The sequence below is a fragment of the Aegilops tauschii genome, chromosome 5 (assembly GCF_002575655.3).
Source record: "Aegilops tauschii subsp. strangulata cultivar AL8/78 chromosome 5, Aet v6.0, whole genome shotgun sequence".
In the NCBI taxonomy this organism is placed as follows: Eukaryota; Viridiplantae; Streptophyta; class Magnoliopsida; order Poales; family Poaceae; genus Aegilops; species Aegilops tauschii.
In genome coordinates this window covers 119,808,326-119,822,164 of record NC_053039.3, presented here as the reverse complement: position 1 = coordinate 119,822,164, position 13,839 = coordinate 119,808,326, and the positions used below count along the sequence as shown (strand labels likewise).

Below are 13,839 nucleotides of genomic sequence, written 5' to 3'. Positions count from 1 at the left end.
TATAGCGCTTCTGGTAAAGCAAAACACCAGCCTAGCGTGCGAAAACGCTATTTCAGCGCTGCAAAAAAAATTAGCACGCTTCGTAACCGTGCGTCTGTTGGAGGTGCTCTTACCAAACATTACCGAAAACCTAAAATAAATTCAGAAATAAAGTGAGCATCAATTTTAAGTTGAGGACTTGGATCCTAATGGACGAAGATATCACACATCGGTTCGCCCCGGCCGCGTCTCTCCTAGGAATCTTCTCCCCGGCCGCGTCGCTCGCCTCGCCCGCCCCGGAGAGGGAGAGGAGGAAAAGTGCGGAACATTTCCCTTCCCGTCTCAAGCGGGGCCATATATAAACATACCGCCGAGCGCCGATACTCCCCACTCCCCACTCCCCACCTCACCAGAAGCACACACATTGACATTGACTAGAGAGTCTAGAGCAGCAATCAAGCAAGCAAGCGAGCGAGCGAGACTACCTGGCTTGACCTGCAGCCGATTCCCGCCGCGCTGAGCAGCCAGTTAGCTAGCGCCCGCCCATGCCGGCGAAGCGGCCGCTGGAGGGCGGCGGCGGAGGGGACTCCCCGTCGCCGGCGCGTTCGCCAGCGCTGAAGAAGAGGTGTCGCTCCTTCGACCTGTGAGTCTCCCGTCTTCTTCTTCTTCTTCTTCTTTCCCTCGCGTTCCGTCCCTTTCTTGATCCGTTCTTGTCTCAACTCTCGACTCGTAAGAGATATTGACCGTTTGATTGATTACTCTGCAGAGAGATCAGGGGATGCAGGCATCTGGAGGAGATGGTCACCAACTGCGTGCAGAGGGTGGAGGCTGCGGTTGAGTCCGTGATTGAGTCTGCCATCAGCCGGGTAATCAATCATCTCACACTCCATGAAGATTCTTGATAAACTACATGGTATATATTGATTGACCGTTTCGTTGATCATGTAGCAGTAGCACGCGGTTCACTAACTAGTCTATTGAACGGAACCTATTTGTCTGCAATGCAATCTGATGTGACGGAACACTAGGCGCCATTTAGTAGGTTGGCCAATTTCAAATTCCATTGACATTCTGCAAAGAGATATTTTCTGGAAATTGCGGTGATTTCATTTCAGTGAGATCCAGACGAAAATGCTGGATCTTCGGCCAAATTGAAAACCTTAGCTAATTCCAGTGGCTGTCGAAATTGGTTTAAACCAAAATCAAGATGACAGGATATGTGCTATATGTTTCATTAACAGAGGGTGCTATTGGTGTTAGTGATGCATAATACTATGAAGATAGCAGTCTTTCGTGATCCTGTTCTTTTGTATTCCCTCTGTTCCTAAAAAAATAAATATAAGACGTTTTGTTGGTTCAATTTAAACTGCCAAAACGTCTTATATTTAGGAATGGAGGTAGTAGTTTACTTTATTATGGCAATTTCTGGACTTTTTCGGAAGGTCAACCACTCAAAGTTTTCCTCTTCCTTTTGACAGATACCAGAAGCGGTGACTAAAGCGATTACAGGCTACTTAAGCCGTGCTCCTAGGTACCATTTCCTGACTACAAACACCACTTTTCTGTCCAACCATAAAATAGTAGTAATAATATAAGTTTTTGTTTTACTAAATTTTTGCCCTTTAAATACCATTTATGGTTGCCTTGACCTTCTCATGTGCTGCGTTACACAGTTTGTGCAGAACGGTGGTTGACCAAAACCAGCCTCCAAGATACAAGCTTAGGTTCCTGAATGGCTTGAGTAATGAAATTTTCACAAAGAAGGGAATCCGCGCAGCAAATGGCGATCCTCTCAAGATATGTCTGGAGGACAACAACCAACAAGAGAACAATTCTCATCGCCTTCTTTCTGCCAAGATCAAAATTGTTGTTCTCGATGGCGACTTCAACATAGATAATGAAGATTGCTGGACATTAGAGAATTTCAGCAGACATATCGTACGTCCACGGGACAAAATTGGGGCAGTGCTGACGGGAGAGCTCGAGCTTAGCCTGAAGAATGGCAAGGCTGATCTCCGTGACGCTACTTTTATTGATAACTCCAAGTTCACGAGGAGTGGCAAGTTCAGGCTTGGGGTAATGGTTGTTGACGAGCTTGGTGAACGGATCCTAGAAGGGGTAACTGAACCTTTCACAGTAAAGGATCGTCGCGGAGAAGGTAGGCTTGGATTTAAAATTTGATTTTGTGTTAACTTAGTTTTTTTGCGATGTTGAAACTAGTGATCAATCTATTTCTTGTACTTGCAGGATCCCAAAAGCATGCCATTCCATCATTGGATGATGATGTTTGGCGCCTGCAGAAAATTTCAAAGGATGGTGTCTTCCATGAGGCACTCAAAGGGAGTGGCATCTTTTCTGTGAAGGATTTCTTGACGTCATATTACAAGGATGAACATACTCTCCGCAAAGTAAGAAATGAATTCCTTCTGTACTACTTGCTCACTTTGATACTGAGTATGATAGCAAGTTAAGTTTATTTCCCGCTGCATTTAGGTTCTCAAAAAGGCCACAAAGCTAGTATGGACGACTATTGTTGATCATGCTAAAAAGTGTGATCCTGGAAAGGAGCTTTACTCTTTCATCGTGGAAGGCCATGATGTTGTTCTGTTCTTCAACTGTTTCTATAGGATTGTTGGAGTCACATCCAGTGACCAGTACACTCCCTTCAAGGACCTCAATCAACGGATGCAGGTGTTCCTCTCATACTATTTTGAGCTTCTCCTAGAAATTTCTGAATTGCAGGTTGTGCATAATGAATTTGCCATTTTAACATAACAGCTCCATGCATACAAGAGAAATGCATCAGAATTCAGAATAAATAAGTTTTGTATGGACATACATCTCTTCTTATAACAAATTATCATTAGTTTTTGGAAATCTAGTATTTTTTTACTCATGACAGTTGTTGACTTTGACAAAAGATCAAACAACAGATACATTCCGCAAACGTATAACCTCAATCAGTCAGCTATGAGCTATCTCAATGCACTTTATAACATGCACATATAATTTGGGTACATGAAGTTCTTGGCTGTGTGCATCTCAGGATGCAGGCCAGTGAATATTTTCTTTATCATCAAAAAAGGCCTCGAAGTTCCGAACTTAGTGTTGCAGAAAGATGAAAAGGTTGTTAATCTTGCTTTGGTTTCACAAACATATTCTGAAATATATGTACACTTATCGGGGTTCACGTTTGCAGGGGCGGGTGGAACAATGGAGCAAAGTTGCATATGAAACTTGGACCAACCTTCAGCCTGATTATGTAATGGATAATGGAAAACCAAGACCAATCAACCAGAGTATTTCCCAAGGGTCGATCATGCTGGAACCTAAATTTATGCAAGGACATCAACAGAGTAATACTGTCCACATGCCTGTCATCTTTTTTGACAACAATATTAACTTCTTAACAAGCAACTGAAGTGCTTTATTGGCATGAAAACTTAGATTGTGCAGAGCGAAATGTTCATGAAGCTGATGGTCATCAAGGTACTTCAGGCAGTCATCCCAAGCAGTGCACATTAAAAAGGCTTGGATCCATACGAGTGACACCAAATGAAGAAGTAAGTAATGCTGTTATATAATAGGTCCTGCAAAAAGTATATTTGTAATGCAATTCAGCTACTTTCATATCCTCCAGAGCGAATTGTCATTATTCCCAATCTTACTCGGGACTATACTATTTTTGTGATTTTGTAGTACATTTCATCAGAATTACTTCTGTACAGAATTGTCTTTGTTATACTCTGGCTATGAAGCCCAAGGGAAGTTCTCTTTTCGGGAAAAAATAGAGCAAGTATTAAGGCACATATGTAGCTAGCTTCTTCTTTACTTTCCTCGTTTACTTGAAACCGGGGGGATTGCTCAAACTGGCACTGCAATAGAATATCCTCTTTCCTTTGTTTGCAAAAGTTGTGCTTTGTTTCCTGCCATCTCTCTTTAATGGATGGGAGGGCTCTTACCATCTCTTTCAAAACAGGAACACAGAATACATTCAAAGGTGGCCCAAAATTTCCTCTATGTTTAATAACTCAGTTGGTCTATAATCTGTCATCTGATACCATTATGTGCATCGTACTCTCCCAGGATGCGTCTTTTGACATCAGTGTTTACCTTGGTTCTGGCTCCGAACAATACCATGGAAGCACCGCTGCAAATGACATACCAGGTTCAGTCACGCTCCATTGCCCTGCTGCAGACGAATTTTCAGGATCAGTGTTATTAAAGCAAGCATCCTTGACAATGGTCGATGAGGACTATGACATACCTTTTGTACCCAGTGGTAATTACTCAGTACATTTTAATCTTCTGTTTGCAAATATAAAATACCCCCTGTAGCATTTTCTTCTCCTTGGTGCATCAACGCCCAAAGCTTTTGTCGATTTCCCCCTCTTTAATCAACAACCTCCCTATGTTATTTGTCAAGATGATATTACATGATTCGGCTAGAGTAGTATGCATTCTTCTGTATAGCAAATCCCTAGAACAAGTTCCAAACTCACTGATACTTCCTTTGCAGATGCTTCACTCCATCTGTTTGATGTGTCTGCTTTAGGCGCTTTCACAGATGAGCCTATTTACTCGAGGCATGTCAGCTTCAGAGAGAGCGACTGTCACGAGATGCTAGCATTGGGAGCAGAACCATCTGTTTGAACAATACGACTGGCACTGCAACGACATTGATCAGATCTTAAAGGATTCCCTGAGTAACATATATAACTATAGTTGACACTTACATAGTCATGCTATTTTGACATTTCTGTTAAATTTGTCAGCGGTGATGGACGGCATTGTTTGGTTTGTGATGTACTATATATTGAATTGTTAATGTCTTGTAAATTCATAAAAGAAGCTCCAAGTATTGCACGCGAATGCAATCTGTATTTTACTGAACTAGCTGCTCTTCATAAGTCTGAAAGAATTTCGATCTTGTGTTCCTGCTTCAAGTGCACTTCTGCTTAACTGAGACATGCAGACTTAAAATACTAGCTTTGACATTATTAGATAGTAGAGAGGTTTGAGTTAGAACCTCTTTTAGAAAGGGTCGGATTAAATTGTGTCATCTAATTCAAAGTAACCCAGATAAGACATATCTAATGGTTTCTAAGAGCTGGCAGTCGGGCACAGGAATGAACCACAAAGATTGGATTTCCTAAAGCACAGAGATTTTTTTAATAACGGTGGTTATATTCTTAATTCTTGTATTGGCATTCTGTTATTGCAATAGTTTAATTTGTACAGGGTGGTTTGTGTCCATTTTTTTTGTTCTACTTACAGAAACTAGTTCTTATCTCATATGCTAATTCTCATTCGCCTGAGAATTAGTTAAATCTTAGTCGCATCGAAGACCACCGATTTAACATTGAGATCAGTGCAAGATTTCATATTTTCATAAACTAAGAGAGAAAACACTAGTACTCCTCCGTCCCACTTACATTATGGGATGGAGGGAGTATTTTTTTGCGCTAGATGAACAGGTTATGTCATGGTGAACATATTTTTATATTACCATCTTTACTAGATAAATATATTTTCATAACACGGTGAACATCTTTTTGATTTATATGAATCGATTTGTAAAAATGACAGGGTATATTAATTCTCAATCGATTGAGACAGAGGCGCAGTGCCCTCGAAACTCTCCCTCCCTCCCTCCCTCTCTCTCTCTCTCATTTTTTTGGGTGTCTTCTAAAATGGCTGGTATCACTGGACGTATAAGGTGATACCAACCCATAAATGCTCCCATGCTACCACCTTAAAAAATTCAAATTTAGACGTTTCAAAAAATTCCGAAACAAATCATGGATGTTCACAGCATATATGTAGACATCCCCTATTTTATTTTATTTTGCGAATCATCCCCTAAAAAAATTTAGATCCAAATTCAGAATATACACAGAGAAACAAAAAAGACAAATCTTCATGAATAGTGTCAAAAGAAGATAAAAGCAGAAATGACACTAATCATGTCTGAATTTGTCATTTTTGTTTCTCCATGTGTATTTCGAATTTTGATCTGAAATTTTTAGGGGTTGTCGACACATGTGTTCTAAACATGCATGCTTTTTTCAGAATTTTTTTTGAGATGTTTAAATTTGAAATTTGTAAGTTGGTATCATGGGAGCATGTGAGGGTTGAATGCCAGTTTGAGTTGTACAGCATTGATCTACAATTTTTTAAATGGCTTTGGCCGGTACACCTAGTACACAAATTAATATGGATCAGAGGGAGTACATAAAACAAGTAAAAAAAATCTTTCTCAGCAACCAAATTTCATTTTAAAAAACGTGTGATTTGTTTTTGAGATACGAGTAAAATATTGAAAGCCATGGGACCTTTTAGAAGTGAAAATAGAAAAAAAAAACAGCAAAGGCAAGATAGTTCAGGTAAAACTTTGGAAACCAAAATAAATATGGTGATTTTCATGATTGTTCATAAATTAAATTAGAATGGCTTGCTCTGTTGTGTGGAGTTTGCTTCCTCCTTGGGTCATTGGTGTATCAAATTTATCAATGTCGTAACAACTATTAATAACATAAGAAATTTAGGATGAGATGAGGACCCATAATTAAACATGGACGAACAAGTACACATTCTTAACACCTGGTGGTTCGTAATTTACAGCAACAGAAGGTAAGGACGGTCATATACAGGGCGCGGTACTACGGCGGTGCACAAACATGGAGCCGAATGAATGGGTTCCATTCCTTGTCAGGCTCCCCTACCCCTACTCTCTAGCCATTAGTCTAGGTCCTCTTCCTCACTCATCATCAGACAGGCATACCACATCCACATCCATCCGAGTCGACGAACCATGGTGAGTTGCTTGTGAACTTGACGGCGGCAAGGGTGATGAGCTCACAGGGGGAACTGCATGTGAAGACTGCGGGCTTACAGATGTGGCATGCTGCTGCTGCCTCTGATTTGCAGGGGCCGTGGAATGCGCCCGTGGCGGCAATCTGCACTGAAGATGAGGAGCGGGTGCACTCGGAACTCCATGGCTTCCACGTGGTGGAACTCGAGGCATGGGGGCACCTGTTGTTCTGACAAGGTTGCCAGGGTTTATGGGAAGCCGGACTACTGGTGTAGATGGCAATGGCGGACGAGGCGCCTGTGATGATGCCGGCGTTGATGGTCGATCCACCTGTGATGGCTGTGCACCTCCCGGCACTACTGGTCGACCAGCTGATGACCACGCAGCTGGCGGCGAAGTCGATGTCATACCTGGCGGCCTCATGGGTGCTTGCTGAGAAGCCTGAGGTGTCTGATGAATTGGACGGCTATAGGCTTTTGCTGCAAAGAAAGAAATGAGCATTAGTGATCAATAAATCTGTGAGGATAAACTTAATTCACAACTACTGTTACTACCTCCACCTCGGTGTATAAGTCATTCGCGTAGTTCTAGGTCATCGATTTGAGGAATTAAATATGTGTTATATGTCATGAAAAGTATATCACTAGATTTCTACACGGATGTAGTTTCTAAATATATATTTTTTGTCACATATAATACATATTTAGATAGTTAAATTGTCGACCTGGAACTACGCGAATGACTTATACACCGGGGCGGAGGTAGTACTATTTTCAGCACGAGCCTATTCAAACCATGAGAGCATGACAACTTGACAAGCATACACGCTTGGCAGTTGCGCTCAGGAACTCATTATGAAAACAAAGTAATAAAGCATAAACATAATTGATCATCCAAACACTGAAGAACAGAAAACAAATATGTAGAGAGGAAAACAGAATCTTCGAATCCAAAACCCACGATAAAAATAAGACGTGGCAACAGAAATTTGGCTCACAAAATCCTTCTCTACACATCAAATATGATTGCCTATATTGATTACCTTGTGCTGCAGATGGTGATATGAATTTGGCTCGGAAATCGGCAGCTAGTGATTGGTGGAAGACAACTTTCTCCAATAAACCATCAAGTGTCTTCATTTGCTCAAGGTGAACAGAATCCTGTTCCTCAAGTAACAAATCATATTTTTGTTTTATCTTCTCAATTTCTTGGCTGCACTCTGTCTGAAGTTGCGATTGCTGTTCATAAGTGAAAGTGGAATCAATGAGAACATGATGAATCCAGAATTAGCATGACAAATTCAAACTCAAGATGTATGTAAGCAAGAGGAAAGAATGCAAACCTTTAATTCATAGATTTTATCAAGTGAGTCAATGTGTAACCGTAACCTGTGCAGCTCATTTTTCAGTGGTTCATCACCAATTGGTGGGTGATTAAACATCATCGACGGCGCCGGAAAGAGTTGTGCAGGCTGGGCAGAACCAGCTGCGGCCTCTGGTTGACGACTTGATTGACCCCGATTCGGGTGTGCTCTTTCGAGCGGAATATTTGACAATGGGGTTGATGGCTGCATTTCAGGCACCAAAGGCTGAGCAGATGCTACACCAGACAGACCTGCTTGTTCTTGTGGAAATTGTACGGGTGCTATACTTTGTTCGACAGACTGAGTTACAAGATTGGACCGAGTTTCGACAAACCCAGATATTGACGGTCGGGTTTCAGGTTGTGAAGGTGAGGCTACACCAGATAGATCTTGTTCTGCCTCTCTTTGCGCAAGTTGTGCTGGTTGTAAAGGCTGAGGCGATGCCACACCAGACAGACCTGCTTGCTCTACCTCTCCTTGTGGAGGTTGTGCTTGCGCTACATCTGGTTGGGCAGATCGATTTGTCTGAGTATCAGTTTTTTCTTTAGGCATGGGCAAGGCAGCCTGGCTGGGCACAGCTGCCACATTTTGAGGCTCTAAATGAGGTAGATCTGCAAGACTATTTTCTCCACCGCTGGCATTAACTTCCTTTTCAGCATCGCCTACCTGCTGGCCTGTAACTCTTACTAATGACTGTAAAGCAACATCACTCTCTCCCTCCACACGTTCAGCGCTTCTATGGTCACCACTTGAAGAATCCTGATACATGTCATACAATGAATTATTCTGGAACGTACGGAGTATACAATACAATAGCATGAAAATAAAATACTTGCAGAATGATAGGAAATGTACACCACAGGGCTCCACGAAGCACTGAATTAACACCAATTAAAACATGAACACTGCTCAGCACTGACCCTGAGAGATAGACAAACTGTAAGCTGCACCAGACAGAATATCCACAACTTAAGTACAACCAAACAAATGGGCAAAGTCATGCTCCGAAGAGTGTTCCGTATGAAAAGGAACATACAACATACAGTTCTAGCTTGATGGCTATGCTGTGCAATGCTGGGAAGGGACTGACTAACTAAATTCGCATTGCTATGTTTGAACGCCAAAAAAGACCATATACTATATTAGCCTCCTAAATTCGTATTTTGGTATGTCACGAAGAACAAGAACTTATAAACAACTAATCTGCCGTCTATCAACAACACAGCTCATGGAGACTTTACTGGAGGTTCAATATTGCTAGTCTTATATACACACGACATTGGTTGTGAATGTGTCACGGTCAAAACTCAAAAATCTGTTGCATATGATAGAACACCTGCTCTGACAAAACTCATATGCTAGAAACACGACACTGCACAAAAAAACTTCTAAAAATAGAACACCTGCTCTGTTGAAATAAGAGGATTATATAAACAAGCAAAAACAGCATTTTGAAGGTGTTCCAGAGAACAAGCTATCCCATACCGGATTAACCGAATTGCCAATTCCAGGACTAGGACTCGATTGCTGTTGAACAGCAAGAGACTCTCCTCCTTGTGAATCAATACTATCACAACTGTTGTGGATCCTGTAGTCTGACAAACCAATAACTTCTGATGCTGCCGCTCTGTCAGTGTGGATAATCCTGTTGTGTTCCATAGTGGAGCTAGGCTTATTTGGAAATTCTGTTGCAAAACTTTTGCTGCAAACATAAGGTGATCAAAAAATCAGTTACTCCCTCCATCCTCAAATAAGTGTACATATAGAAATGTCAAGACAAATTATGGCGTGGAGTAGAAAATGCATTGGGAAGGTGCAAGCCACCACCTCTCTCCTCTTTTATTCCATCACCTCCAATGAGCTAAGTGCATGTAAAAAATGTGGAGACCATGTGTTGAATGTTATTGGGTTTGATTCTCGTGTGATGAAAAAGAAGCATTTTTTTCTACTTTAAAGTGCATCGAGAAGATAAAAGTACACTCTTTTGTGGACAAATTTGGAATGCTAAACGTCCACTTATTTGAGGACGGAGGGAGTAGGCTATTAAATGCATGCCAAGTGACATCAAGGTAGCATCTAGTAATTAAATGAATACAGGCATTTATGCATGGCTAAGTGAATTACTTTGAACAACCAGCAGCTTGCTCTCTAGCTTCCGGTGACGGGCTGATTCCAGACGCGTTACTCTCTGAGCATGGAGCAGTAGGCATGTGTGCCTGTACAAAAAAATTGACAATACAACTTTTATGTCGTCTGATGAACATGGAAATATTGTACTAAGAGAAACGAACCAGGATATTACAAAAAACGACTCAACAAAATGTTTAAAAGGACCAGAATGTTATTAAGGAATATCAAACATAATATTTAAGAGAAGTGAAGTTGGCATAGAAAAGCATATAGGAGACCTTAGAGGCTCCCTCGGAATAGTTATGCTCGATAGGCTCGTCATCGAATCCTTGTTCTTCACGCCCTGAAGAGGCGGTTTCTTCTTCTGAACAAGGTTTCGCATAAATCAGAAATAAAATATGTGAATTTTTATAGTACTAATACTTGTGTAATACTGTCATACCGTCATCTGGCTCCTCCCCAACATGCACTGTTGAGGCAATCATTGTGCTTGCCCTCACATAATTCGAGTCCAGAACAGGACTTACACCAGAGGGGTGATCAATACTCTCTTTGCGAAGTAGATGGACTATCACGGTAAGCTCCTTCTCGTCCTTTTTCAGTTCAAAGAGACAGATATCTCCTAATCGCAGACTGTTGTCAGAGATAAATTTGGACCAACCTCCGATAAGGTACCACCTTTTGGGGTACTTCCGATCATGAAACAACATATTGATATTCCATATCTTTCCCATGTACTGGAACATCAAAGTTACATTTCTGTGGGGGAGATGTTCAGCGGCATATCGTTTACTCAATTCCTGGTATTCCATAGATAGATAGTTAGATACATGGTATAGACTTTAGTCACAGACTGAATAATTTTCCATTAAAACATCAGAAACTGTATTTCTAGGTTTAATTTGGAGTTATATAGTTAACCAAATATAGTTTCTTGTAGGAAGGTCAAGAATCATATACTCATAAAAGTTAATAAAGATCAAAAGGTAACAATTCGATATTAAAAAGGAATTAGCTTACTACCATGTGTCTGGAACCAAGGTTGCTCTTTGTCATGATTGACACGTAAATTGGAACTTCAGATTGGATGGAGTCCACTTTCTTTTTAACGGCACTCCTCTGAGAGGGAGATAGACGGGCTCCATATGGTAAAATGTAGGGCGGCTGACCATGAGAGTCCTCACACTCCGAAGATTCATGAGAAACTTCAGTTTGAGAATCAGTTGTTTCTTTGCGAAGTAGATGGACTGTAAACATGAATGGCTTTCCACCTTTTGCCGGTACAAAAATGCAGATATCTCCCTCATGCACGTCATTGTCACGCACAAAGTGTAACCAACTGCCCGTAAGCTTGATCATAGTTCCTTTCTTGTAGAATCTGGGATGCCACTTCTTGTTCTTGCCTGGACTCCGAAGCGTGATGGTTGCACTTTCAGGTGGAAAGTGCACAGCAGCATATTCCTTAGGAATGGTCTGACCACAGATGGAACAGAATGTTATGCCACTTTCAAACAAAAAAAATATAATATACCAAAGTTAAGCTTGGAACCCAAAAAGTGTATTGTTTCCATTGACAAGCAAGAATTTTTTTTTTTATCCATAAGTTCTCCAAAAGTTCATGAAAGTTTGCAGATAATATAATTCTTCAATAATATTGAAAACATGAATGTAGCACATCAGCAAGCAACAAAGAGTTAAGACTGAAAGCAGTGAGCTGTGCATTCAACAGAAAAGAACAGTGAACTTACCACATATGAAGAGTAAGACCTCAACATGATAGCCACAAAAACAGTAACTTTAGCTTTGATTTCTTTGATAAGCGCAACTACTCTATTCTTTTCTGCGTCAGATAGATCACACCTTTGCGGTAACACATAATCTTTCCCTGGAGTTATCTGAACATCATCCGACTCAAGAGACTCGCATGCAGAAGGACTGTCTTGCCCTGTACAAAATGTTCACAGGTAAATGGACTATAATAGCAATTTAAAGTTCGACACGGATGTGCAAGCAAGTAAACAACATTACCTGATTGCTCGGATGCAGAGGATATGACAGATGTCTTGCGTCGTTTTCTGCGATGGCCTGAGCTTCTATTTTCGCATCCTTCGTCTGAACTTTCACTTGACAACTGAGTATAGCAATCACTGCTTGATATCTCGGTGGAATTTGTGCTCATTTCTTGTGCATCGTCTGACTCGCCATGGTTCAGAGAAGTTGGCGAGCCAGAGGAGCAAACCCTCCGGCGAACTCGCCTAGCCGCCCTTCTTTCCTCGGTAAGAGGCGTATCCATCAAACTAGAAGGAACGGCGCCCTCCGCTGCGCCTGGGTATGGCGGCGTCTGGTACATGTGAATGCAGGCCTAAAGATACGAGGATCAACATATAAACCAACAATGCACAGACAAATAGCAATGCACAAACCCCTAACAAAAAATCCCTAAATTGCCTATCAATACCGAATATAATAGTAGGAACGAACACCCACCGCTATCGAGCCCAAATCTGTTCACCCAAATCAATAGGGAAAATACAATAGAGAAGCGAAGGCACTCACCAAGGACGGCCCGCCTGCCCGTCGACGGCACCGAACGAAGAACAAAGGGCGGGGCAAGAAAGAGGACCGGCGACCGCGCCGACAACGACGACCGAGCAGCCGCCGCCGACGGCGACCAAGCCCGCAGAAGCGACCCCGCGCAGCTGCGGGACCGCCCACCGAACCGAACAGCGACCGCACGGCCGGAACCTCGAGAAGCGGAAAAAACGAACGCACGACCGCACAAGAGCGGCCGGAGAAGGCAAAGCAATGGCAATGGCAAACCTCTCCGGCCTTTTTTTTATTTTGAGGAACGGCAAACCCCTCCGACCGAAGCCGAACCGGTGACGGCCTCGGATAAACCCCAGCAGCCCACGAACGCGACACTCGCGCACACCGACGGACGCCCGAATAGGCCCACCTTGCCTGCGCCCGAGGTGGGCCGGTCCAGTAGCGCGGCGCAGTGAGCCGGTTTTTATTCGTGTCCTTTTCGGAAACGTTTTGCCTCGGATGCCTTACGAAGGATGATATATTCTTAGACGATGGTGTAAGATCAATTGCATTAACTTTATAATTAATAATATAAAAAATATATATATATCGGGATTGACTATTCGTCATCCTGGGTGAGGAATAATTATTCTTCACCCACCTCTATTTTAACATCTATGCACCGTAATTTTACGTTTCGTAAATTTTGTCTTATTTTAGACATAAAAGGAGAACGTAAGAAAACCTATAATCGTCATAAATATTTTTTTATGTTACGTAAAATTACAAATGTAAAAACTTAGTGTAAAATGTACATAAAATACAATTTTTGACCTATATTTTTTTGTTATGCCAAATTTTATGCATTAAATCAATATGAATGTAACTATTTGTATTTAAAATATAATTTATTTATGAAATGATCGTAAGATTACCTCGGGTGAAGAATAACTTATTCTACACCCTGGGTGATGAATAGTAACACTATATATCATAAAACATATATATATAATCTAAACATGGAATT

The 13,839-nt window shown here is 41.6% G+C and overlaps 2 protein-coding genes across 2 annotated transcripts; one reads left to right on the top strand and one right to left on the bottom strand.

The window, feature by feature from the left end:
* Window positions 1-320: 320 nt before the first annotated feature.
* Window positions 321-4,909, top strand: LOC109736770 (calmodulin-binding protein 60 B). The gene is made up of 10 exons (XM_020295976.4): window positions 321-622; window positions 746-845; window positions 1,458-1,510; window positions 1,653-2,137; window positions 2,227-2,387; window positions 2,473-2,670; window positions 3,179-3,335; window positions 3,427-3,542; window positions 4,066-4,261; window positions 4,499-4,909. Exons 1-10 carry the CDS (start codon window positions 525-527, stop codon window positions 4,630-4,632), a joined length of 1,698 nt encoding a protein of 565 aa, XP_020151565.1. The 5' UTR covers window positions 321-524; the 3' UTR covers window positions 4,633-4,909.
* A 1,613-nt stretch (window positions 4,910-6,522) lies between these two features.
* LOC109736772 (uncharacterized) lies at window positions 6,523-13,107 on the bottom strand. Its single transcript, XM_020295978.4, has 11 exons — window positions 12,843-13,107; window positions 12,315-12,648; window positions 12,035-12,231; window positions 11,310-11,759; window positions 10,729-11,086; window positions 10,565-10,650; window positions 10,281-10,372; window positions 9,642-9,858; window positions 8,136-8,915; window positions 7,836-8,031; window positions 6,523-7,272 (listed from the first exon to the last, which is right to left on the bottom strand). The coding sequence occupies exons 2-11, from the start codon at window positions 12,634-12,636 to the stop codon at window positions 6,740-6,742; spliced, it is 3,231 nt and encodes a 1,076-aa protein (XP_020151567.1). The 5' UTR covers window positions 12,637-12,648; window positions 12,843-13,107; the 3' UTR covers window positions 6,523-6,739.
* Window positions 13,108-13,839: the final 732 nt, after the last annotated feature.

Coding starts and splice junctions, on each gene's coding strand:
- LOC109736770 (XM_020295976.4), top strand. CDS start 525: ATGCCGGCGAAGCGGCCGCTGGAGGGCGGCGGCGGAGGGGACTCCCCG. Junction 1,511..1,652: donor TACTTAAGCCGTGCTCCTAG/GTACCATTTCCT, acceptor TGCGTTACACAG/TTTGTGCAGAACGGTGGTTG. Junction 4,262..4,498: donor CATACCTTTTGTACCCAGTG/GTAATTACTCAG, acceptor CTTCCTTTGCAG/ATGCTTCACTCCATCTGTTT.
- LOC109736772 (XM_020295978.4), bottom strand. CDS start 12,636: ATGTACCAGACGCCGCCATACCCAGGCGCAGCGGAGGGCGCCGTTCCT. Junction 10,373..10,564: donor ATTCCGAGGGAGCCTCTAAG/GTCTCCTATATG, acceptor TTTTTTGTACAG/GCACACATGCCTACTGCTCC. Junction 8,032..8,135: donor ATAAAATCTATGAATTAAAG/GTTTGCATTCTT, acceptor ACTTATGAACAG/CAATCGCAACTTCAGACAGA.